This window comes from Physella acuta, unplaced genomic scaffold (assembly GCF_028476545.2).
Source record: "Physella acuta isolate Inbredline_101_S28 unplaced genomic scaffold, ASM2847654v3 ptg000272l, whole genome shotgun sequence".
Lineage (NCBI taxonomy): Eukaryota > Metazoa > Mollusca > Gastropoda > Physidae > Physella > Physella acuta.
In genome coordinates, this window is record NW_026731791.1 from 494,790 (window position 1) to 521,608 (window position 26,819).

At 34.8% G+C, this 26,819-nt stretch overlaps 1 protein-coding gene across 3 annotated transcripts in view; it reads left to right on the forward strand.

The window, feature by feature from the left end:
* The first annotated feature begins 338 nt into the window (after positions 1-338).
* Positions 339-26,819, forward strand: part of LOC131939279 (FAD-dependent oxidoreductase domain-containing protein 2) — a 34,371-nt gene continuing 7,890 nt past the window's right edge. The window contains exons 1-4 of one of the 3 annotated variants that reach the window (XM_059297492.1): positions 339-990; positions 23,676-23,915; positions 25,093-25,295; positions 26,017-26,144. In XM_059297492.1, coding sequence (XP_059153475.1) covers positions 23,738-23,915; positions 25,093-25,295; positions 26,017-26,144 — 509 coding nt within the window. In that variant the 5' untranslated portion in view covers positions 339-990; positions 23,676-23,737. Of the gene's footprint in view, positions 991-9,600; positions 9,717-21,615; positions 21,758-23,675; positions 23,916-25,092; positions 25,296-26,016; positions 26,145-26,819 lie in introns of those variants that run through there. The other 2 variants (XM_059297491.1, XM_059297490.1) reach the window with 2 other exon arrangements.

The following is a 26,819-nucleotide window of genomic DNA, read 5'->3' on the forward strand; positions in this document are numbered from 1 at the left end:
CCCCCCCCCCCCCTCAGCGATCCACCCAAATCGTCTTGTTGAATGAGTCTCCAAATCGTCAGGAAGGAGACTTCGCGCAGCCGCAAACACAACGCGATGTCGTCTGCTGTTCTTTTTTCCGGTGGCCCGCCGTTTTTTTCAATCTGGCTATCGCCTAATCTCGATGCCGCTGTTTTTTAATTAATGCTTTGACCGTCGTCACAGAGTTACCCCGCTTGGTAGTTGGAGAGGGAGGGGAAACAACCCTGGGATGATAAAAGCTCGTGAGTTTCGCGTCTGCGCTGCCTTTGAAACGTATCCAGCGAGGAAGTTGTTTGTTTTTATCAAAACCACGTCGCTTGCTTGATCAGGAAAACTATTTTTATTATAGATTTTTTTTTAAAAATCAAAGACAGCTGTTAGAAGGCTGTTGTGTTATAAATGTCGTTACGTTTAAGTAATATTTTCTTTACAAAGTAAAAGCAAGTGTTGAAAGTGAATCTGAAGTAAGAAATTATTTTGATAGAGCAAGTTAAACTTTAATGTTTAGTTAATTTGCTGAAAGTTCAAGAACTTTGTAAAGCTTTGAAAAAAGTGAAGAAACCAATCGATTTTGTGATTATCAACTGCGTGGATTTGTTCTGTACGGCCAAGATACGCCCACGATTGTTGCAGGAATCACGCGGCCGTAAGGAAACGGAGGGGAGCAGTCGAGAGGAACCAGAAAGTGCTGTAGTAGGGAACTAGAGGAGCGCGGTGCTAGGGAACTTGAGGAACGCAGCTGTGAGGAACTACAAGACACAGTCCAAGGGAACTAAAAGAACTAGGTAACTAGAGTAACTAGAGGGACTAGATGAACTATAGGATATCAGTATTAAAGAACCCGAGAAACAAGTAACAGCTGGAGAAAGGAACTGAAGGAACTTGGTCGTAGGGAACCAAAAAGTGCAGTAAGGAGGAACCATAGGGTCAAGTTCCCAGGAAACCAGCTTGTCGAGTCGTAAGGAACATGTAAGTACCAGTATACACATTCATTGTGGTGCACTTTCCACTCTCAACCACACTACATCAGCATTCTGGGTCATTATGTTACAACACATTCTTGATTCATCATCATCCTCGGTTCATTCTAGACCACAGTTACCGTACATAGTTCCCCACCTCTAAATCTTGGATATAGATACTTAAAGAGGTTTTAGTAACACATGTTTAATTACGTATTGTTTATAGTTAAGAAAGCTTATGAATTTATTTTTTGGTGAATGTCTATATACAGATACAACTAAATAATCACGTTGTGCTGCTATTAGATTTTATTACTGGTTTTCCATTATATATATATTCATTATTAAAATATACCGATATGTCATAGAATTTGTACAAGTAATTGAACATTCGTTCTTTTTTTATAACTTCAATTTGTAGCAGTGTATAAACTATGAAACATTTATATTACAACTAGATAAACAGTATAAAATAGCTTGCAAACATGTATTTATACACTAACACGCACACACACACACACACACACACACACACACACACACATATATATATATATATATATATATATATATATATATATATATATATATATATATATATATATATATATATATATATATATATATATATATATATATATATATATATATATATATATATATATATATATATATATATATATATATATGTATACTCCTATTCCAAGATTGTATTATGTGTGTGGTGTGTACATATTATATAATGGTATGAATTTATAATGTAGGCCTATCCGGTTTATTTTTAAAGTTAGCACCACACACAAAATAGAATCGATTGCTTGATATGGCTGCGATCAATGACAGAACACTTGATTTATATCCGTAACGGGGCCAGTCCAAAGTTTGGCACCGCTCCTAATTTATAGCGTATTGTGCTACAGGCTACACATGTGCTAGTGCTACTGTCTACAGTTTTATTTTACATAAGCATATACATATGCATACAGCTCTGTAGAACTCTTAATATAGATGTATACCCAATGTATTAGTAAGTAAAGGAGATAACGAAATGAAATACAGAAACTTAGCAATAAAGAGGTGTCGGTTGGGACCTTTCTTTTCTGATTTTGTTTCAATATTAAGTAGTGAACATTCAATTCACAATGATGTATAGTCTATGTAATAAATTGACAACAACGAAAATTAGATCGAAATAAATGGTTGCTTAGTAATTAGTAAAATTATTTAATTTTAAAATAAAGCAGTAGCCAGACGTAAACTATCTCTCTCTCCCTATATATATATATATATATATATATATACATACATATATATATACATATACATATATATATACATATATATATATATATATATATATATATATATATATATATATATATATATATATGTATATATATATGTATATATGTGTGTATATGTATATATATATATATATATATATATATATATATATATATATATATATATATATATATATATATATATATATATTATATCGTGTCAAACATTACAGATAATTTTAATAAATACAAAGTGTATTAATAGATTATGATGGCCATTCAATTGAATCAACGTTCACCGAGTCTACTTGAGCCTTAGATCTTTACATATCTGTTTCATATCGGAATTCCTATCCAAATCTCTTCCATTACAAAACTATTATTTTCCATCAAAACCTCTCCATCTTGATAAACCGATTTCATTGTTCTCAACAACGGAGACCCCGCCGCGGGGCGCTGCAGGGCGCTGCCTGGGCAATTGAAGCTAACACTCGTTAGCGACATCCAGATATTTCATTTGTTGTTCCGTTCAACAAAAAAAAAGTTTCTCGAAACGATTATCGCCCCTCACTGCAAACACCGCTGTAAGGGGAGTTAAGTTGCGACGCAAATTAAATGTAGTCTGTTTATTTAATCATAGAACGTAACATCACAGAGGAAAATTGTTTTGTAGAACTAACAATTTAGAACTACTTAAAAAAAGAAAAAGCTGAATTCAAATCTTCCTGTAGTCTGTTAGGAAAAAATATTTTTAAAAATTTCTTTCAGAATTTCTCCGTGATAAGATGGCGCCTTGCACCCTGGGAATAACATCCAAAAAATTATCGTGACAAAATCAATATACGCAATATCAAAGAAGCCGTTCAAATTACAACGAAGTTTGCAAATGTGCAAATAGGGTCATTTTTTTCATGTCATGAACTTTTTGTAGTTTGCGATAGCCGGTTTAACTGGGCTAAGAATTAAATATTGGAGTAATGTAGAGTACTACTTCATAAAATATTATTGCTAAGAGCTAATCCAAATAAATGTTGGAGTAATGTAAAGCACTACTACGCAGAATGTTATTGTTAACAGCTCGTTCAGATAACGTAAAGTAAAAGCACTACATTAGATAAAGTGCTTAAAAAAAGCACTAGATTAGATATATTTCACAACAGCGTAAATTACTAAAACATAGATATTAAAGTAAATTTCTACTCTATATACATATCAGAGTAATGTAAAGTACTGAATCAAATAAATGTGAAACAGTCACATCAACTTAATCAGTAACCGTGTTACTATAAATAAAAATACGCCAAATTGCTTGCAGTTCCCCAAACCAAAATTAATTAGTCATTTAGGATAGTAAAAATGTACTTTTAAAATCTTCCTAGATCTAGCCTTATCTTCTAGTAGTCATGAAAAAAAAAACAACCACCCACCTGTTTTACTAATTAACTCAAAAAAAATGTTAAAGTTTTTATTTATCATTAAGAGAAACGTATTTTCCAAAAGGGACACTATCCACATAGATTTATTCAGCAAATTAGAAGCTTGGTTCACTTTCTCTTTCTTTTTTCTTTACTTTTGCATTTTACAATATTTTAAAAAAGCCTTTATGTGTCATTTCAACTGTAATTATCACGGAATAAAGCAACGTTCTAGCTTCGAGTATGTACAGTTAATCGTTGAAGACATACGCAAACATAAACATTACAGGATCATAGATTTTAGTTCTATTTATTTCTCCGTTTAAGATATCTGTTAGAAAATAGAAAAAAAAACAACATACATCTCTGTTGACTTTTAGTCTAAATGCGGAAAGGGAATTACCGGAAGTTGAAACCGAACCAAATTGGTGAGACGCAGTACCTGATTAGCTTGTGGGCTGTTTCCGAACAAAGAAACAAACACTGGATCAATACGATACCACAGCCAGACTGTAATCAAAGCGACAAGAAAATGGGCGCAAATAATCGCTTTGAAAAAAAAATCGATACACTTTTATACTTTTTTTGACGAATATAATAAAAAATAATATCTTGCAAGCATTTTACCCCCGAAGACTAGTGTATGACGATTATGTTTTGTTTACTAAAGCTTAATAAAAAATCAATATCACCGATATTGGTTTTCTCCCCTCATGAAGTCCCATTTCGCTAGCGATTTACTTCCCCTGACTTGGACCTCGGCTGACGTTTCCATCGTAATTTATCAGGCGCCTTTCTACACTGCGAATCTTATCAATGGCGCTGTTGAGGTCGAATAAAATATTTATAGATTTATGCAAATAGGGAAATGTTAATAATCCGATGTATAAATATGCAAAATTTGACATTTATTCTATTTTAAATCCAAATATAGTTTTGCCTCATTCTAATTTTCCCTTGGAAATGGTAGCTCATACATTAATATACATTGCTTATCAGAGAAACTGCTGTAAAATGTTTGCCAATTCAGACTTACGTTCACAGTGCAGTCTGCCAAAACTATGAGCATCAGTCGACCACATTCATATCTTGTCTTCTAAGTTTAATGGCAGAATGACCTTTTGTAAACTTAACCCGATTATTACACCCCCTTACAACACCAATAAATCTTCATAATCTAAGGAAACGAAATATACTTATTTTCAATATACCCCCCCCCCCCACTCTAAAGACTTATACGTCGTCTGTATCATATTCTAACGCAACACATTTTTTTTCAATATGCGTTCCGATTTTCAGCAAGGATAATAACGTCATGTAACTGATTATCACCCTTTAGTTAGTTTGAATATATATATATATATATATACATATATATATATATATATATATATATATATATATATATATATATATATATATATATATATATATATATATATATATATATAATTATATATGTATTCTTTTGTAAGCGATAAATTGATTTCTGCAGTTTGTGGCATAAAATAAATTTCCTTTTATTCAAACACCCGTTGTTTACAAAACAAATTGACTTTCGGTAGAACAAAAACCTTGGGAGACTTTCATCTCTTCATTCACACGAGATTGGAATGACTACGTCACATGATGTAGTTCCATTCTTGTCGCACAAAGATATCTTTTTCTTTAAACCCGGAAGACAGACCTGTCTTGTTCAACTTTATCTTTGATGGTGATGACGCGTATTTGATGTTCTATATATATATGAATACCTTTTATGTGCCGTTGCACCTCTATAAACAATTTTAAGGAATTCGTTTTCAATTAGTTATGAGAGTGTAATTGTCCAGGGTATTAAATTATTTAAGCTGAGATTATTATATTATAAAAAAAATAGGTTCTCATAAAAACATAAACTATTTTTTTACTACAAATATATTACTTCATTCTGACGTTTTGGGATTAGTTGGGGAAAAACTACGCAGATTCACAATGTTGCTGACAATTATCGCCCCTAGCCGCTTCACAAGCACTCAGTACACATCCAGATTGCGTCCCTTGATAGTGGAGCTACATTTCTACTCTCAGCCTTTCAATAGCGACCCCCCCCCCCCTGTTAGCTGGCAGATAGCTTTTCAGTTTGGCTATCCGGAGTTTTTAACTTTTTTTTTAAACTGTTGAAATATCGCGCGCCACGGAAGTGACTTTATACTCTTGCATTTCCGGTGTCGTTTAATGGATTCCCCCCTCCGCCCCTTCCTTACAGAAGTTATATTAGAGTCGTGTGTGTGAGTGTTTGATCGAGTCGTCCAACAGGCTGTTCAACATCCGTCAGTCTCCCCAGCGATGGTCTTCAGACAATATAAACAAACTAGTGGGAACAAGTGGGAACTGATGAAATCGTTTAGATTGAGAACACAAATATTTGCAATAATGAACGGTTTACTTCTATACTTTAATCTAGACTTAGACCAACATAACAAATCTTAAAAATGGAAGTATTCGGCTTAGCAGTAGAGTTTTGATATTCAATTTTACTGCTCCAAAAAGTGTTCTTACGGTTAAGGAAATTAAGGCGGTTGGGCATAGTTAGTAAATAAAGTTCCTGAAGGCAGAGGCGTAGCGACTCTTCACGGCGCCCGGGGACAAACTTTCAATTTGGCGCCCCCTCGGGAGCACCCCCCCTCCAAACTTTTGATTTGCACCTTCCCCCCCCCCCCCCCCTCAAACTTTTAATTTGCACCCCCCCCCCTCAAACTATTTATAATGCAAAAGTGCAGCTAAAATGACATTTTAATTTGTTTTTACAACCCATTTTGGCGCCCCCAAATGTCGGCGCCCGGGGACATATGTACCCCCTGCCCCCCCCCCCCCCATCGCTACGCCTCTGCCTGAAGGTACATGGGGTAAGTGAAGTAGAATTCACCTGTTTTTGTGAACTCGGCAAATAAATGGATTATATAACTAAGATACAGCCCGATAATTATCATAAGTATTATAACCTACACAGAGCCCGCTAATTATCATGAGTTATTTAAACTAATACACAACCCTTAAATTATCATACTCAATATAACTTAGACACAACATGTTATATATCATGACAAATGTGAAGACTAATTGAAGCTGACAATAAAGCTATTATAAATATATTTAATGTTCCATCTAATGATGAAGGAATATTTGGCTTTCGGGTTGATTTATCTTAACTTTTTGCAAATTGCGTTGTTTAGTTGTAAAATAAATCAGTTGACGTATGATAATTTTCATATAGTTGACATTTGTTTGTATGATAAAGGTGAATGTTCGCTAATGTATGACATTTCGAATGCATTTAATGTAATTTATTTTCATCTAATTTATGATTTACTTTTTAACTGATTTTTCTATTTTCAACATCTAGTTTTAGATATTAGCTTAATTCTATATATTTTTATTTTAAATTTAAATTTAGAATGATCAATAAAATATCGAGTTTTATTGTGCATGCGCTGTTATTGAGATATCCCTCCGGCAGTGGCGGAACTAGAAAAAAATGGCCACCCCGCAAAAATTTTTTTTAGGCCCCCCCACCCATATATATATATATATATATATATATATATATATATATATATATATATATATATATATATATATATAAACAAAATACGAACAGAGCATAGGATACTCATTGCTGGCCTGTTTGGGTTTTGAAATTATTTTTTTTTCAATTAAAACAAATTACAACATCATGTCATGTGTGTAAGTGCATTAGTGTGTTTTGAGAAAATCAGTTTCATTTTATTATGGGTTTTCTTTACATCTATCTGGCCAAAAGAATATAAAACATGACATTTTTGTAGAAGTAATGGTGTTTCGTATTATGATTATTTTTATGTTTTTTTGTATTTATATTATTAATTTTAAATACATTTCCTTTTTATACAAGGTCATTCTTTAGTAAGTACTTTATGAAAAATATTTAATAAAAGAAGTAATTGCTTTTTAATTTGTTTAGCACAAATCTCTTAAAAGGAGCTTATGAGCATCCAAATTGGACTATTTAAAAAGGGAAATAAGTCATGGAAGTGGTTTGAACGTTTGCTTATCTTTGTTAAAGTTTAATTGTAGAAGAGAGAGGATTTGGCTTTCACAGTGGTTCAAAAAGAAAGGGAAAAAGAATATACAAGGGAGTGGGGATGGTGTCTATAGAATAAAGATAATCAAACCGCAGCTATGGTAATCGTTTTACAAAACAACCATCAAGTCAAAAATTGCAAGAAAATTAGATTTTTTTTTAACCATAATGAAAACTATTAGGGTCGGCCGTGGCCCCCTAAATGGCGTGGGCCCCCCCGCATTGCGGGGTCTGGCGGCACTGTAGTTCCGCCCCTGCCCTCCGGCATGTGTCACGCATGAATAGATTGCCCTACAGATCTTGTCCAATAAACAGCTAGAACTGATTTGTTTACGTTATGGTAATTAGGTCTAATAAATGAGCACGGATAATTAATGAACTTTTTTTCTCCAAATACCCGCAGGACGATTCCCTATGATAAATGATAATTTAATTATTTGGATGGGATGGTAATTCGGTGAAATGATACATCATTTTTTTGTGATTGCATTCTCCCAAATAATGAAAAATACGAATGTCGGAGTTTCTAGCATCGAATTTTAAGCGAACATGGACACAAAGTTTCCTTCTCTACTTTTCTTTGAACTTCAGTAATTACTTCTGATTGCACATTTCGCAGTAGTTCTCAAAGTAATTCTTTCACATTTTCTTTTAGAACTTCTCTTACTGTTTCTAAGTACTTTGCTCTCAATGTTTCTCTCAGCACTTTTTTTCAGTGTAGGCTACTCGTCTGAGTACTTTTCTCGATGATTCACTCTAAATATCCCACAGTAGTACTTCCTAAAAAAACATCTCTAGGACTTACTTCGTACTTCTCTCAATACGTTCTTCGGTACTTTTCGCAGTACTTCCTTCAGTACTTGTTGCGGTACTACCTTCAGTACTTCCTTCAGTGCTTTTTGCAGAACTTCTCTCAGTCATTCATTCAGCACTTTCTACAGTACTTCCTAGAGTACTTCCTACAGTACTTCCTACAGTACTTCCTACAGTACTTCCTACAGTACTTCCTACAGTACTTCCTACAGTACTTCCTACAGTACTTCCTACAGTACTTCCTACAGTACTTCCTACAGTACTTCCATACAGTTCTTCATACAGTACTTCATAAAGTACTTCCTTCAGTACTTCCTTCAGTATTTCCTTCAGTACTTCCCCCAGTAATTCTACAGTACCTTCTACAGTACTTCCTTCAGTACTTGATACAGTACTTCCTTCAGTATTTCCTTCAGTACTTCTTTTAGTACTTTCTATAGTACTTTCTTCACTATTTCCTTCAGTACTTTCTACAATACTTCCTTTAATACTTCCTTCAGTACTTCCTAAAGAACATCATTCAGTACTTCTTCTTCCTTCAGTACTTCCTACAGTACTTCCTTCAGTACTTCCTGCAGTACTTCCTTCAGTACTTCCTGCAGTACTTCCTTCAGTCCTTACTGAAGTACTTTCTTCAGTGCTTTTACTTTCTTTAGTACTTCCTACAGTATTTCTTACAGTACTTCCTTCAGTACTTCTCTCATCCCATCTCCTAACGAACAACACTAGACACTTGAATATCCGGGACCCCCACAAAGCCATACATGAATTTCCAAGTAAAACCTAGACCCAGTTACCTGCCGTAGACCTAATCGATTACAAAATCTACCAGCACTAGCTCGTTGACACACCTTGACGTCTACACAGTTCAATTGGCACCAGGTAGATAGACTTGTTCTAGAATATTTACTTCCGGATTGTCCGCCCCCCCCTCCCCGTCTCCTTCATACGTGGCACGCTAAAAAAGAGACAGCGTTTAACTAGATATTACTGGTCCAAATCAATCGCGGACGAACGGTTCCACTGATATCAATATTGACATTTGTTGACATTTGTACTGAAGTATCTTTGTGTGTGTACAAGCAAACAGGAGTTACCGACCTCCAAAATAGACATTGAAGTAAGTAGAGAAAAATGTTTTTACTATCTCTACCTTGTCTGATATAAAAACTATCTGAACGCTGATGTCCTTCATAACTAAATGAACGTACAAACTAACTAGATTAGCAAATAATACCGTTTAGTCTCTTTTAATACGATTGACGAGTGTAGTAATGTTTATTGTTTTTTGTTTTTGATTGTGTCCCTTACTGTCATTTGTAGGTTACATTTTTGCTATAGAGGATATTATAAGAACCTTTTCAAACATAACGGTTAAATGTACAGGTAAAGTAGAGCATAACTGGAATCGTTACTTCGACAATTTGAAGGATAATGTATTCAGTTTTATGAACCAACCGCTTCTACTTACCATATTATAAGTATTCATCAAAAATGGATGTACTTCGAACGTACAAAGAAAGTTTGCCCGAACTCAAGACTTTTGAAGTCGAGCGCTCCACCGCCAATAGTTTTTGCTGTGGTCTTATACGTACTTTAAAATAATTGTCCTCAAGGTCAAAATACTAAATATAACCAAAATGTAAACCGTACTGAATTGTCTTACAATCTAGAACACCATAATTTAAAGGACACTTAAACATTTGAGCTTCTAATTTAGCCCTCAGGATATTCTGCTCTTAGGAATTTTCATTTGAGAAAAAAAATTACATCTCATGTTAAAACGGGGTTTAAATTTTTTTTTCGCACACTATCGATTGTTTAATAGACAAAAATAGACAGTTTTTTTTTTAAGATTTGTTTTTATACCATTTATTTTATTTTTAAAAATTTCCGTATATTCTTTTATTTAAAATTTGTATAAATATTTTATTGTTTGGATCAAGCTATGATATTGCAGGCCAATCATGTAAAATATTGCAGCTTATTATATATATATATATATATATATATATATATATATATATATATATATATATATATATATATATATATATATTCTTCCAAGTTTAAATTTTCTTTCCCCTCCCTACACTCACCCACTATTCTCTTCTGTCTAGTCATTAATTACTGCCCTTTTCTAACCACGATCTTGTTTAGTCGTGGGCAATTACGTGCCCTGGATAGCATTCTGTTGTAAATTAATATCTTCAATTAATCTTGAAAATAATATAATGACACGGCATTCTTTGAAACAACGTTGGAGGCGTGCTTTGATATGCGGGGCTGAATGAAGCGTTTTTTCTTTGCACATTGTATCGAGTGTGTCATTGTGATGCGAGTATAAAAAAAAACGACACATTCAATCAGCTTTGACAATTTTATCACTGAATTTAAAATTAAATGACAATTTTTAATGAAAACGACTTAGTTTAAAATTTCAACTATAACATATATCATTAATGATAAAATATATTTTTGATAAGTTTCGATAAGGTATATCCTTGAAAAAAGTCTCGAATAGAATTCAACTTTCAACATTTCGATACATTTTTGTACAGGCTAGAATGTTTTCCAACTTTCAGCACTAAGGTGTATAGATGACTGGGAGAAAGCTGTTTGGCTAAGGAGATAGTCTTATCCCGCTTGGCCCTCATTACGTATTCCTTAAATTTAATTACATTCGTGAAGGCAATAGGACTCAGTGGAAACTCCTCGTATGTAATTAGGTAATTACACACGTTTAAAATTCAAATTGTAAACGACGCGCGGTCTTTTCTTGAGTTTGATCAAACCGGTACTTGTTTTTAAGCTTTTTTTTTTTAAAAAACAAAACATAAAATAAATTGAATTGAAAATAAAACAAACATAAAAAGCTCTGTGTTAACACGTTTTTAAAAGCACTACAATTTAGAAAATAAAAACTTCTTTCTTCAGTTCAAAAGGTTGCTTGCTAATGAAATTGTTGAAACATAATGGGAACAACGCTTTTACTAAAATTATATATTCTTGCTCTGTCATCAGAGATGAATTTATTTTAAGCTTGAAAGAAATATCACATGTGAGACAAATAGGAGTTACGATGTATTACCACGAGCTATGTGAAAAAAATGTAAAAACTTGGGGGAAAATGACAATCCTTAATTTTTTTTAAAACTTGCATCTGACAATCTCTAATCGATCCTACTGCAACTTCTATCAACAAATTTATTTTGACTGACAATCGGATTTTCGGATACAACATGCGTTAGGCACAGTCAGTGTGTCGCTGGCGGCCATTGGACACTTGGTGTGTAATGGGAAGCTATTCCAGCCAGGCTATTAATAGACACGGGCACCCAAGGCTAAGCTAATCGGCGCTGTTGTTTAGTATTAGGGCTAGTCGTCACGGCAATGCGTGAAGGGGGGGGGGGGGGGGCGGCTGATGTTGTTGTATGTTGTACAGTTTTGGCTTGAAGATGCTGTTTTTAATTTAAGGTCTAAGATTTGGGTTCAAACTTTATGTTTTGAAATGGAGCTCTGCGATTGGGAAGTTAAAAACTTTGGTCTTAATAAGCCCGTCTAAAATATTTGTAAAAAAATCTTGATCTTAATTGATTGTCAAAAATATTAGAGTATACTAGGTACAATCCGTCATATATGTGATGGTAGATATGCAGTAAATGTATAATGATAGGCTTTATTTTTCAACACATACCTCAACGTTGTGTTAGAGAGATCCACTGATAACCACAGTGTGTAGTTACGTTGCTATTTTCACTTGCTTTCTACAGGTAACAGATGGGTATTTCTTTCATTAGATTAACAAGGATTACGTTGTGTATACATATCCCTAGATTAAATACACGTGACACACAGAAAGATGATATTATTATGTAAGGGATAGGTGTAACAGCGACGAAGGGGGAGAGGGGGGTTGTGTTTAGACAATGAGCGATGAATCCCAAAGTAGAAGCTAGTACTGGATAGCCAAATTACAATTTTAATCAATTCAGTTAGAGCGGAACGTCGTAATCAGTTGAAGGGGATTGTAAATGTGCAGTAGCTTAATAGGGTTAATAAGTCTTATTCTGCTACCTGATCTGGTGTGATCAATATATTTTAATACACGACTAATTAATTTTAAATTAATTTTGAAGTACATGTTTACGTTAGTAAAGTACCCTGACGGTCCATGGGGCAGGTAAAGTAGAATTCACCTGTTTATGCTACCTCTGCATGTGAAGGGATAGTGATGTCGACACTATGCCCAGCCGCCTCTACTTTCCCTAGCATGAGGGTACAAATCAGAGTTAGAAGGAAACATGGTTGTTCTACTGACAAAAACCCGGGACTAGAGCTCGAGGCTTTTGGCTGAGAAGACGTATGCTCTACCCTCCAACCACGCCGTTCCATATTTAATTTTGAAGTTGACGTTTATAACCCGAAATAGAGTTTGATAAAACTTTACGAATGGATCTGTATTTTATGTACATACATGCATTAATAAAAGTAAAGTTCCCTTTCGAACTTATAGTCCATGAGGCGAGTGAAGTAGAGTTTGCCTGTTTATGTGACCTCGGCATATGAAGGGATAGTGTAGTCAGCCCTATGCAAAGCCAATTTTACTTTTAGGTACCCATCAGAGCTGGGTAGACTCAGGGAGGTTCTATGTACATGTACTACACACATTATGGCATTCCATTATTTCTTTTAACACTAATTTTAAAATAACAGCTTCCATAACGAAAGCTTGTTTGTGGAAAAAACACATTTGACGTTTAACTAACACTTAGAAAAAAGATTTCATTCACAGAGTTGAGAAAAGGTAATGTTTGACATCTTTTTTAATCAACTAAGTCGACAGCAGCTTGACCTTAATTTTTTAATTAATGTTTTCACTTCACAATTTTATCAGATTCTACGACTGTCACTGAAGTGTCGAAAAAGTTATAGGTCCCACTCCCACCTCAGCAATCCTCTTATTGATTTAAAAACTCGCTTCGCTGTTATGACGAAACAAAATTACGTATACTAATACTCTTAAGGGCGAATCATTTTTTTCTATGAAATTATCAGTATAAACCGAACGAGGTGTGTTGAGAAAAAAATAATAAAAAATTCAATAACTAGTATTCGCTGTATGCTGTATGGAATGTTGTTTTTGTTGTGTTGAGATTCGTCAGTTCAATTGTTTGGTTGGTTGTATTAGAAGGGGGTATAAGCACCCGGATATTAAAACAACTACCCTCATCGCTCGGATTAAAAAATCAAAACAATATATATATATATATATATATATATATATATATATATATATATATATATATATATATATATATATATATTAATGATTAGCGAAATGTAAGCAGTTAAGTTTTAGGTAAGTAATTAGTATTTTGATTAGTATAATTTAGACTTCTCTGTATCCACCCATTTATTAGTTAGGGATCGGCGTTGTCGAGTCGGTAAAGCTCATGTTTGCAAAACCGAAAAGTCTCGAGTTCAAAATCTCTGGCAGATGAGGCTCGACAGCCTGGGAAAGCAACTCATCTAGGAGACAATTCCAAAATTAAACAACTGCTACCTTGGAGCAAATCCAAAAAGAAAAGCTTTCTGAAATCGGATCAACTATCGACATAACTGGTTAAAACGTATACTTAATTGTTTTGGAGTGAATCTCTTCCAACACTAAAAAATTAAGAACGCAGAAGAAGAAGAATGAAGAAGATTAGTCAGCTAAGTGATAATAGAGTCAATGTGGTGCTAAATTTTGCTTACAAGAAAGCAAAAAGCCTCAGGTCAAGAAATTTTTGTTTGTTTAGAACAAATAGATATAATAATGCGTGAGAATTTAAACCGGGATTTTATGAGTATCTAGCAACATGTACACGAACTACTTTTGTGTTTTTTTAATAGCGAAAACATTACTATAAAATAAATAAAACGCTGATGTTTATTTTTTATATGTCGTGTTTGATTGTGGCAGAAATATCTTTACTATCATCAAAGTGACTATATGATTTAACAAAGAAATCTTAACAACATGTTTGAAGTATTTTTTAAGCATAGCATTCAAACCCGCCCCCCGCCCCCACGATTCCTCCCATAACGGTGTTGACCAATTACCCCCACTCTCCACTACACTCACACACACGCACACACACTGGCTATCCCCCTACTTTCCACCACACACACACACTCTAATTATTCCCCACGCTCTACAACCCACCCACCACATCCCCACCCCAACAACCACACCCACACAGGCGCCATCTTGCAACTTATGTAAACCCCCCCCCCCCTCCGCCGCCTCTTATCTCTTGCGTGATTCCCAGACATTTATTCTATTTTTAAATCGCTCTCCCATTGTCTGACACCAATTTTCTGAAAAAATGACAGCACGGTAAGCCGTACTCCGGTTCACCATAGCACTCCAAACAATTTAGACGAATATCCACACAGAGTTCAGTTTTAATTATAAGCGTTTTCGATTTGAAATCAATTTTTAATCATCGCCTATCTCTACTAACCGTATTTATGTGTCGGATCTAGTGATTTTCTACTTTAAGGTAATTAAATAATTGACAGGTTGTTTAAATACAAATCAATACACATTTTAAACTCTAGACACGTTAAGTTTTATTTTATTTTACATTGAAATGCATTGGAACAAAACAAAATAATAATAATAATAATAATAATAATAAATATATTAACAATTATTGGTTAGAGATGAATGCCAATTATATCTCAAAGAACCAATATATATATCTATATATCTATCTATATATATATATATATATATATATATATATATATATATATATATATATATTCATACACTCATATACACACATACATATATATATATACTCATATATATATATATATATATATATATATATATATATATATATATATATATATATATATATGAATAAATACATAAACATGCCTGTTCTATGAGTTTAATCCCTGCTAGTCACGCGACTGTTGTGTCTACAGCCGGAATAGATTTACTCATTTGAATAACATCTCCATTGACAGTTATCTCATCTTATGGATTTTCCCCGTAGACGTAGTTATCACCCCTGATCAAATATTGCACGAGATTAAGTGTGTGTGTGTGGGGGGCACTGTCGTGTATGTACCGGTTGTCAGCAAGCAGTGAGTACTGTATGATATAGTTTGTTTGTTGGTGCGTGTTGGGCATTGCTCGCACATAGCTTAATTTTAATTCATAAGTGCCTTCTATTTGAAATGAACGCGTTGTCACCGCCTATAGTTACTTACTGTGTTTTGTACGTAGTACGCGGATTACATGAAACAGCATGATGGATTTAATTAACCTTGTACGTCAGTTGTGTAACTCATTGTCTGATTTCTTACTTACAATTTAATAAAGATATATATATATATATATATATATATATATATATATATAATATAACGCTGCTGGTAGTGTGTCAGTCCTTCCTTCCTTCCTTCCTTCCTTCCTTCCTTCCTTCCTTCCGTCATCGCTATAGATTTTGGAACCATAAAAGTAAACATTCGCACCATGCTGTGCTTTTCAGTGCACCGCAGTGTCTTATTATAAGTATTAGAGTAGGGTTTGTTTATATAGCGGCATAGAGCTATTTTATAAATGCCACTGTGTTTAATTTTTTGCATAACGTTATAAACATATTAAATATTCGCACTTTGCTAATATAGATTAAAAAGATTAATGTCAAATATCATTTTACTTTATATTCCTAGAAAAATTGGATAGATTTTCATAACATAATAACAGTAGGGTAGAAAAATCAAATTAATTTAACTCTTTCTAATTTTGACAAAGGAGGTAGTTTAAAAAAACATTTAAACTCTCGCTAATAAAAAATGTGAATGCAAATATACGTTCGTCATAGAAGGAATTAGTGTTGCAATAATATAATTAGCAAAATGTGAATGCAAATTATTCGGATGTGTAAGAGGAAATTATTGTTAGAAAATTATAATTAGCATGGATTGATAAAAGGCAATCTTTTATTTATTTTATTCACTGAATGTAGGCCCTACTGTTTATTACTTATAATTTTTAATCAACTATTCAGCACTATTAAAGACGCGTCATCACGTTCATTAGGTGCGCAATGGTTTTAGTTACGAAACTCTTTTGTAAATTTTTAAAATTTAAAGTACTGGAAAAAAATGCGTGAATGGATAAAGTGAAATATTGTAGGTAAAACACGGATATTTTAAATACTGCCTATTATTTATACTGTTTTCTAATTATTATTCTATCTTTCGGATTTTATAGGAGAGTCGTAGCGAGGGAGGGGGGGGGCATATGTCCCCGGGTGCCGACCTTAGGGGGCGCCAAAGTGGGTTGGAAAAAATTTGCGAGGGGGGGGGGGTGTGGTGGAAATCGAAAGTTTTATTGAGGGGGGGGGAATGGGTGCAAATCGAAAGTTTGAGGGGGTGCAAATCACCGGAAGGGGCGCGATTTGGCGCTACGGGCTAGACTGTGAGCAATATGCCTTTATGATTGCATTTAAATTGTGTGTATGTTATGACTGTTGTGTTTGTTTTTTCGTTGTTTTTTTTTTTTTGCGTTCGTTTGTGTTGTGTTTAGTTTTGTTCTGTTCCCAAGTTGGTACATTTAAAAAAGATTTACCGTGGCGAAGCACGGGATGCAGCTAGTATATATATATATATATATATATATATATATATATATATATATATGTATACATTTTAATAAAGATATATATATATATATATATATATATATATATATATATATATATATATATATATATATATATATATATATATATATATATTTATATGTATATATTTTAATAAAGATATATATATATATATATATATATATACATTTTAATAAAGATATAAATATATATATATATACATTTTAATAAAGATATATATATATATATATATATATATATATATATATATATATATATATATATATATACATTTTCATAAAGATATATATATATATATACATGTGTGTATGTATATATGCTAAACGTATGTGTCAATAAACACATAGTAACAAATAGTTATGCAAACATAAAATAAATGATATATATATATATATATATATATATATATATATATATATATATATACACCCATACGCAGTCGTATATTTGTCAGCAGAAAATTGAATGTGAGCGAACGAAGAATGGGATGGCGGAGGGTTGAATGGGAAAATTGAATCCCGTGGGTCAACGGTTGTAGGTTGTCCTACGCGTGTCCATGCGCCATGATGCCTGGATTATCTCCAAAAAGCCGCCCTTGCGTTGTTCTATTTTTATCGATGGCGCCCCCCCCCCCCCACCTCCCCCCTCCTTCGTCGCCCACTGTGGAGTGGTTGTGTAGCCAATCCGGAAATGGAATGATTTGCTTGGATCAGAATAATTTGGCAAACAAAGAGCAAACGCCTTATCTTCTTTCGTTTGTCTAATACGTCACGCTCAAATACGTATCTGATGTTTTTAGACCTTCTGTCGTGAGTTGAAGTGTTTCCGGTTCAGTAAAGCCATCAGAGTATCCTTAAAACGAACATATATGATGTCTATATCCACATATGTTACGTTTACATATAAAGCTAGCTTAGGACTTTCTTCTTCTTCTTCTTCTTCGTACTTAATTATTAGTGTTGAAGGTGATCGAGATTTTTCTGCCAGTGCGTTTGAAATCGAGACTTTTGTTGGAATTTATCAACCATGAACTTTTTGCCGACTCGACCACGCCTCCAACACAATTAAGCGTTACGTGTCAACTGGTTATGCGCCATTGAGGCCATTGACTCCGATTTCAGCCTGCTTTTCTTTTTTGGATTTGCTTCCATAGCCTTTGTCCAACCAAGAACAAACTACAAGGCAGCAGTTGTTTAATTTTGGAGTTGTCTCTCCTAGAAGAGTGGCTGTCCCCAGCTAACGAGCCTCATCTGCCCGGGGGTTCGAACTCGAGACTTTTCGGTTTAGCAACCATGAGCTTTTACCGACTCGACCACGCCGACCCATAGCTTAGGACTAAACACATGCAAGTCGCACAACGCGGACCGACATTAAACTATACAACAAGTTGTTAAACCTCATGTAAATTCCCACACTGCACATAACAATTCTCACAAAGGATAATTCCCATTGTGTGTTAATAAAAGCTCTACTGTTCGTTTGACAAGCTCTATTACGTGCGGTTGATCAAGCTCAATAATAAGCCTCGTACGCCCTAATTAATAATCAATGTATTACGCTTCTGCACTTCACAGCAGGTCTTTATCTAATTATTAAATTTAGTCTTGATCAACAGCTACGCTAATTTGATAAAGTATAGTATTTTCTTTCCTTTTTTTTAAATTTGTTTAATGTCTAGTTATTTTCTTCACAGATTAGCCTATCTGTAACATTTATCATTATAAGGATTTATTACTAATATACTGTAGATATTTTTTCTTGATAAAAATAAAACGCAAACTAATTTGAAATCATACAATAAGACACACTTTTTCACTAAAATATCTTTCCGTACCCGCAACGTAACATAGCAATTCTTTCACTTTCACAAAATGACATATATATATATATATATATATATATATATATATATATATATATATATATATATATATATATATATATATATATATTACATATATATATATATATATATATATATATATATATATATATATATATATAACCATAAAGTTTCTAAATTTAGCAGTCTATAAACATATTGCATAGACTGAGAAATGTTGAATGGCTTACTGTGTCCTTAAGATTTATGTGAAATTCTCGAAACCCAATTATTCAGATCCAAAAACACATGCTCATCTGTTTCCCAGTTGTAGTTTTTATTTTTCTTGAATGGTTTAAAAATAGTCACATCTATTCTTGGAGTGAGTAGGCGTGTACTCACCCAGATTTAAGACCAGCCCGCCACCCCCACTCCATTCATCTCTTCCTTGCTGGTGTATCTACAAATATGGAAACTGAAATTATGCAAATGTTCAGATGACATTGACACCCACGCAGTCGCAGAATCGTCTAGTAAAAGATTCCCCAAGCTCGTTATATGGAATGTATTCAGTCTATTTTTTGTATAGTTCACACATTCTTATTTCCATTTTGTTTTTTTCTTTACGGAATCTAGCGAGGCAATTATTTTAATTTGATGGCTTCTAATTGCACATAAATATGGTATTTTAGTCAAATGAAATGATAATAAAATCAGTTTCAGAAACAAATGCACCGTTAAAGTATTGAAATAATTCAAATTGAAATATATATTTAAGCAGAGCTTATGAAATTAGCCACTTTAATCATTTAGTGACGTTAGCCCTCTGGATTACTATAATTTTACTGATATGTAACAGTGATCTCAAATGCTAATAATCTGTATACTGCTATGTACCACAATAATAGTGTGGTGTCTCTAACTATACAACCAATGCACACACCATATACATCATCATCTCTCTCTCTCTCTCTCTCTCTCTCTCTCTCTCCCTATATATATATATATATATATATATATATATATATATATATATATATATATATATATATATATATATATATATATATATATATGACTGATGAGAGCTAGATTGCTAACCCGAAAGTCTCGAGTTCAAATCCGGGTTCAAATCAGTAGAACGTCCCAGAGTCAACCCAGCTCTGATGGGTACCTAACTCGCGGGAAACAAAGGCGGATGTGCATAGTGCTGGCCACATTATCATTTTGAATATATATATATATATATATATATATATATATATATATATATATATATATATATATATATATATATATAACCAGAGATAGTTTAATATGCTAAACGTAATGGTTGCTTCACATTTTCCAATCACCCACTCCCCTTATCCGCCCTAATCTCTATAAGAAAAGTATTACATGAACCCAGTAACCCAAGATGTCAAGATATCGAAGTCTTCACCAAGATTTGGAAAGTTTCCAGAAAAAGTTCCGCTGTTGCCGAGGCGGAATCTAATCGATAACTCATCTCATTGACCTACATATTACATAACCACAGAAGATCTTATTTGATAGATTTCAGTTTTAAAAGTCCATTACCAGAGAAATGTGGAATACTCTTCAATGTAAAAAAAATAAGATTTGAATTCGTTTTCAAGTTTTTTCTAAATGTGTACTAATGTGACTAATCATGTTCATTGCCCACTGCAATGCTTACACTAAAACTGGATGGCGTGGTCCAGTGGTAGAAATTCCGACAGTTCACCCGAAAGTCTAGAACTGGTAGCGCAAAGTTTACAGAATTCAACTTTCACAAGTCTAGTACATGTAGCGCAAAGTCTGCGGAATTCAACTTTCACAAATATAGTACTTGTAGTGCAGAGTTTACAGAATTCAACTGTCACAAGTCTAGTACATGTAGCGCAAAGTCAACAGAATTCAACTTTCACAAGTCTAGTCCTTGTATCGCAAAGTCTACGGAATTCAACTTTCACAAATATAGTACTGGTAGCGCAAAGTTTACAGAATTCAACTGTCTTAAGTCTAGTACTTGTAGCGCAAAGTCTGCGGAATTCAACTGTCACAAGTCTAGTACTTGTATCGCAAAATTTACAGAATTCAATTGTCACAAATATACAACTTGTAGCGCGAAGCCTACAGAATTCAACTTTCACAAGTCTAGAACTAGCGCCGAGTTTACAGAGTGCAACTGTTTCCATTTAAGTCTGATGCGTGATTGTCCTACAAGGGTAGAGTTAATACAGTGGGGCACACTGCTGACAATGTTAAATCCTTTTAATCGCCCTAAATCTAAATACTACTTAACTTATCTAATAACTATTATTTAAAGCGGGATAAAACTCCTTTTTACCTTGGTATAACTTGGGTTTTAACACATTATTTACCAGCAACTTCGTCAGAGAGGGATACAACCAATCTAACACTTGCAACCATCAACTAATCGAACGGGAAACATCTGCTTGTTGTCGAGTGTTGAAAATAACACAGTGCATTCCACCCTACTTTACACTGTCTGTAATTAATCGGCTGTTGTTTTAGTTGCGAGCTTATGCATTCAACAGTAGTGACAACAGATGCGTATAGAGTTGTTCGTCTCTTTAGTGTTGCACAGCTGTGGAGTATTGGTTTGTTGCTTGTAGTTTTGTAAGTAGTGCCATTGTTATTTTAAGGGCGTGAATTTATCTATCGCTACTGATTAATTAATTTTTTAAAATATTTGTATCCATTTGAAATGTAATCTTTTGGGCTAAATATGAAGATTAACCAACATATTGCATGTTAATATATGTAATAAGTTTCTATTTTTTAATATATTTTTGCTTCTTTATAAAGTTTCATACTAATTAATTAAGTGTTTTAAATATTTTTATTCCAGTGAAATTAAATCTTTTGAGTTAAAATATGAAAATTAACCAACATATTTTATGTTAATGTATGTAATAAATTTCTATTTTTAAAATAAATTTTTCCTTCTTTATAAAGTTTGATACATCACGTCACATTTAGACCTATCTATTGCTACTAATTAATTAAGTGTTTTAAATATTTTTATCCCTGTGAAATTAATCTTTTGAGCTAAAATATGAAAAGTAACCAACATATTTTGTAGGTAATAAATTTCTAGTTTTGATATATTTTTGCTTCTTTATAAAGTTTGATATTATATAGCATCACGTCATTCACCATCCCCTTTTATTTCTCTCTATCACAACTCTGTTCTATTTTTTTATCCTCCTGGCAAATTAAAATTAATTTGTTTCACCCAAAGTTAGCCCCTGACAAAACCCACTGTCCTAATTCCGATAGCTGGTACGGAAACGCGATGACGTACCACGCCTGTTTTTGAGCGGATGACAAGTACTCCTGAAAGTGGTCCCTTTTCAATCTCGGCGTCCGGCTAGCTCTTCCTCATTACAGACTTTTAAATCAGCGTCCGGCTAGCCCTGCCTCATTACAGACTTTTAAATCAGCGTCCGGCTAGCTCTGCCTCATTACAGACTTTTAAATCAGCGTCCGGCTAGCTCTGCCTCATTACAGACTTTTAAATCAGCGTCCGGCTAGCCCTGCCTCATTACAGACTTTTAAATCAGCGTCCGGCTAGCTCTTCTGTTTTATAGCCTTTTAAATCCCAGCCTCCGACTAGCTGTTCCGCGTCACAGAAAGACAAGGACCGACGGTCAAACATCCGCTGTAGATTCCCAATGGGGCTATTAAATTGACTCTGTCCAGATGTTTTCGTTGGTTTAAAAAAAAATATTTGTTTGCTAGGAACATCTGTTTAAGACTTAATTCTATTAATAATTGGATTTTTGTTCCCACTATTGTGGTATAATTGCATTGAGAAAGTTTGTAAATTTAACACAACAATATTGATAATATGTTAGAAGTATTCTATTCTAATCAATAAGGTCATTGTGGTTTGGATATGTTTGTACGAGTTAACCTCTGAAAACCCCAACGTAATCTTTTCTTCTTTATTTGAGTAGTTAAATACAAATGTCTTTATCAGTTGCTTGTAACTAAAATAAGTAATACGATGTATGGTCAACAAAGTATGCACTTAGTAGAGTTGTTTTTTGTACACATTACGACTAAGTCATGTGCTATGTGGTACTACCCTTGCCTGTAGGCGCTAGTCTTGCGTTTTATACATACGAGCAGCTACAGACGTACTTCTATTAATAACCAATCACTAATTTAAAAACAGCATGGTTTAGATATCTCATTTTAGGTTAGGTTAGATTAGCCTGTCGTCCCTCCTGGGACATAGGCCACTGACAAGAGCTTTCCAGGCGTCTCTGTCCTGGGCTAGTCTCTCCAACTGTCCCCAGGTGTATCCTGTCCTGGGCTAGTCTCTCCATCTGTCCCCAGGTGTATCCTGTCCTGGGCTAGTCTCTCCAACTGTCTCCAGGTGTATCCAATCTTCTTGGTGTCTTCTTCCAGGTCATTTTATCAACATTTATAAATAAATACATTCCTTTCAGATGTTACCAGCGAAAGAGATTTTAGTCAAATACTCCAGCTCTTATTAAATTCAAATCAACACATTTCTTCTTCCCAGATACCACCCGAATAGCGTCATCTGTGGAGTCACTCTTGCAGCAAAACAGACAAACCCGCACCATGATGGTCCTTGTGAGCCTGTTGGTCACTCTCTGCCTTGTCACACTGACCAGTGCCGAGGGGTGTGTCTACCACGATTACTGTGTCGTCGGGGCTGGGCCCAGCGGACTTCAGCTGGGGTATTTCTTCAAGCGGGCAAACAGAGACTACGTCGTGTTCGAGAGGAGCAACATATCAGGTGCGTGGAAGGTGATGTTCGGGTATGGACACGTGATGAGATTTAAGAAAGTTATGTTCGGATAAGGACAATAATGAAATTTAAAAGGGTTATGTTAGGATAAGGACACGTAATGAAATTTAGGAAGGTTAAGCTACAATACGGAAGCTCACTGAAATATCCTAAACATGTATAGAATTTAAGAAGATTATGTTAGGATAAGGACACGTAATGAAAATTAGGAAGGTTATGTATAAAATCTAAGAAAATTACGTATTTATAAAAATACGTTCTGGGATTGTCTTGAATTTTCGAAAATTGATAGGAGTATTTAAAAATGGGCATAACAAAATAGGACTGCCTGGTTAAGTGTTAGACAACCAGAGTGCTAGTCCGAAAGATTCGAGTTCGGATCTCTAACTCAGAGTTCACCCAGCTTTGAAGGGTACATGACTCAAGTTAGGGAAAGTAAAGGCGGCTGGGCATAATGCTGAACACACCATCCCTTCTTATGCTGAAGTCAATAAACACGTGAACCCCACTTCAATGACCCATGTATCTCGTGGAAACGATAGCTTATATTTTAGAGCTAAAACACTTTTGAAGCATAAGATTGTTGAAGTTAAAAAACATAGATAGTTAAGTAATTTTTAGATGATAAGCAAGATTATTCCATCCATTAGTATTCTTATGCATTCTGCACTTTTTTTAATTTTAAAAATACTACACGAGTATGCAAATCTATCCCCTAAACTTATTGCTCACATGTAACCTTAACATGTGCGTACTAGGGTTTAGTTGATGCGGTGAAGCTTAGCTTTATATTTAAGACCGGGGTCCTAATGAGAGATAATCTCAATGGGTTATAGTTTTAAAAAATGTACAGTTTCGGGGGTCTCTGCTGTCCGCCCCCCCCCCCCCCCGAAGAAAGTCTACCGTCCCGAAAATTCCAAGTGCCCCCCCCCCCCCCCCCGAAGAAAAATGTCTGGAAGAAACACTGTTCCCCCCCCCCCCCCCGCCCGAATGAAATGAAATTTATATAGACAATATATACGTTTATCAGAGTCTGTCTCTCGGAAAATTTAGTCCGCCCCCCCTCCCCCATAAAGTATTAAGTCTCCCCCCCCCCCACACCCCGTAGAAAAAAGACTGAAAGAAACACAAATATCTGAACCCAACTTTTTGCCTGTGGATACAGGCAGCTTCTTTGACATGTACCCACGTCACCGGAAGTTGATCAGCCTGAACAAGCGCTACACCGGTCAGCAGAACCAGGAGTTTAATCTCAGACACGACTGGAACTCGCTCATCTCGGACGATGAGGACCTCAAGGTCACCAGGTACTCCAAGGACGTCTTCCCGCACGCGGATGTTCTGGTCCGGTATTTGGACGATTACCGGGTGAGTCAATTAGTCCGGTTGTTGGATGGTTTTAGACGTGTGACCTAGTCCGGATGTTAAGCGGTTTTAGACATGTGACCTAGTCCGGATGTTAAGCGGTTTTAGACATTAGACCTAGTCCGGTCATTATACGGTTTTAGACGTGTGATCTAGTCCGGTTGTTTGGCGGTTTAAGACGTGTGACCTAGTCCGGATGTTAGATGTTTTCAAACGTGTGACCTAGTCCAGTTGTTGGGTGGTTTTAAACGTGTGACCTAATCCGGTTGTTGTAGGTTTTCAGATGTGTGTCCTATCCGGTCGTTGGACATTCTTAGAAGTGTGACATAGTCCGGTTGTTGAATGTTCTTAAAAGTGTGTCCTATCCGCTTGTTAGATAACTTTAAGAAGATTGTCCACTGTTAATGTTGACATGACATCCATGTGAATGTCCCAATACGGCATTTGAACGACATTCATGTAAATAGTCTAAACCTGCGTTCGGACATTTTCCATGTATGTGACCACGTTCAGTATTCGGATGACTTTTAATTAACTCGTCCGACATCGAACACTTTCCATTCGCGTGTCCAAGTCATTTGATGAAAGTCTCCAAAAGTCAATTTGTTAGAGTTGATTGTTGACGTATTAAATGGTACCCGATATCAACTGCAACTGATAAATTTTATTTATCTTTTGACTGTGTAATTCCTAAATTAATGATGGCTTTCATTGTTCTCGTTAGAAAAAACTAAAGTTGAATGTCCAGTTCAACACCGACATTAGAAATATCCAAGCCGTGAGAAATATGTCAGCACCAGATGGTCATGTTTACACGATGAATGACCAGATGGGTCAGTGTTATACATGCAGGTAAGAGTTATACATACAGGTGAGAGTTATACATGCAAGTAAGAGTTATACATACAGGTGAGAGTTATACATGCAGGTGAGAGTTATACATACAGGTGAGAGTTATACATGCAGGTGAGAGTTATACATGCAGGTGAGAGTTATACATGCAGGTGAGAGTTATACATGCAGGTGAGAATTATACATTCAGGTGAGAGTTATACATGCAGGTGAGAATTATACATTCAGGTAAGAGTTATACATACAGGTGAGACTTATACATGCAGGTGAGAGTTATACATACAGGTGAGAGTTATACATGCAGGTGAGAGTTATACATACAGGTGAGAGTTATACATACAGGTGAGAGTTATACATACAGGTGAGAGTTATACATACAGGTAAGTGCTATACATACAGGTGAGAGTTATACATACAGGTGAGAGTTATACATACAGGTAAGAATTATACATACATGTAAGTGCTATACGTGCATATAGGTAACATTTTCTTCTTTCATAAATTATACTGCTTTGATCATAGGCACCCCCAATGGGTCCCGAATTAGCTGGGCAGCCTTAGGCGATCCCAACCGGACCTAAGCTAGCTATGGCGAATGGGCAATCCTAAAGAGACCCTATGTAAAATCTATCTCAGCTCCTTAGTGATGTTAACAAACGTTCCTTGTATGACTGA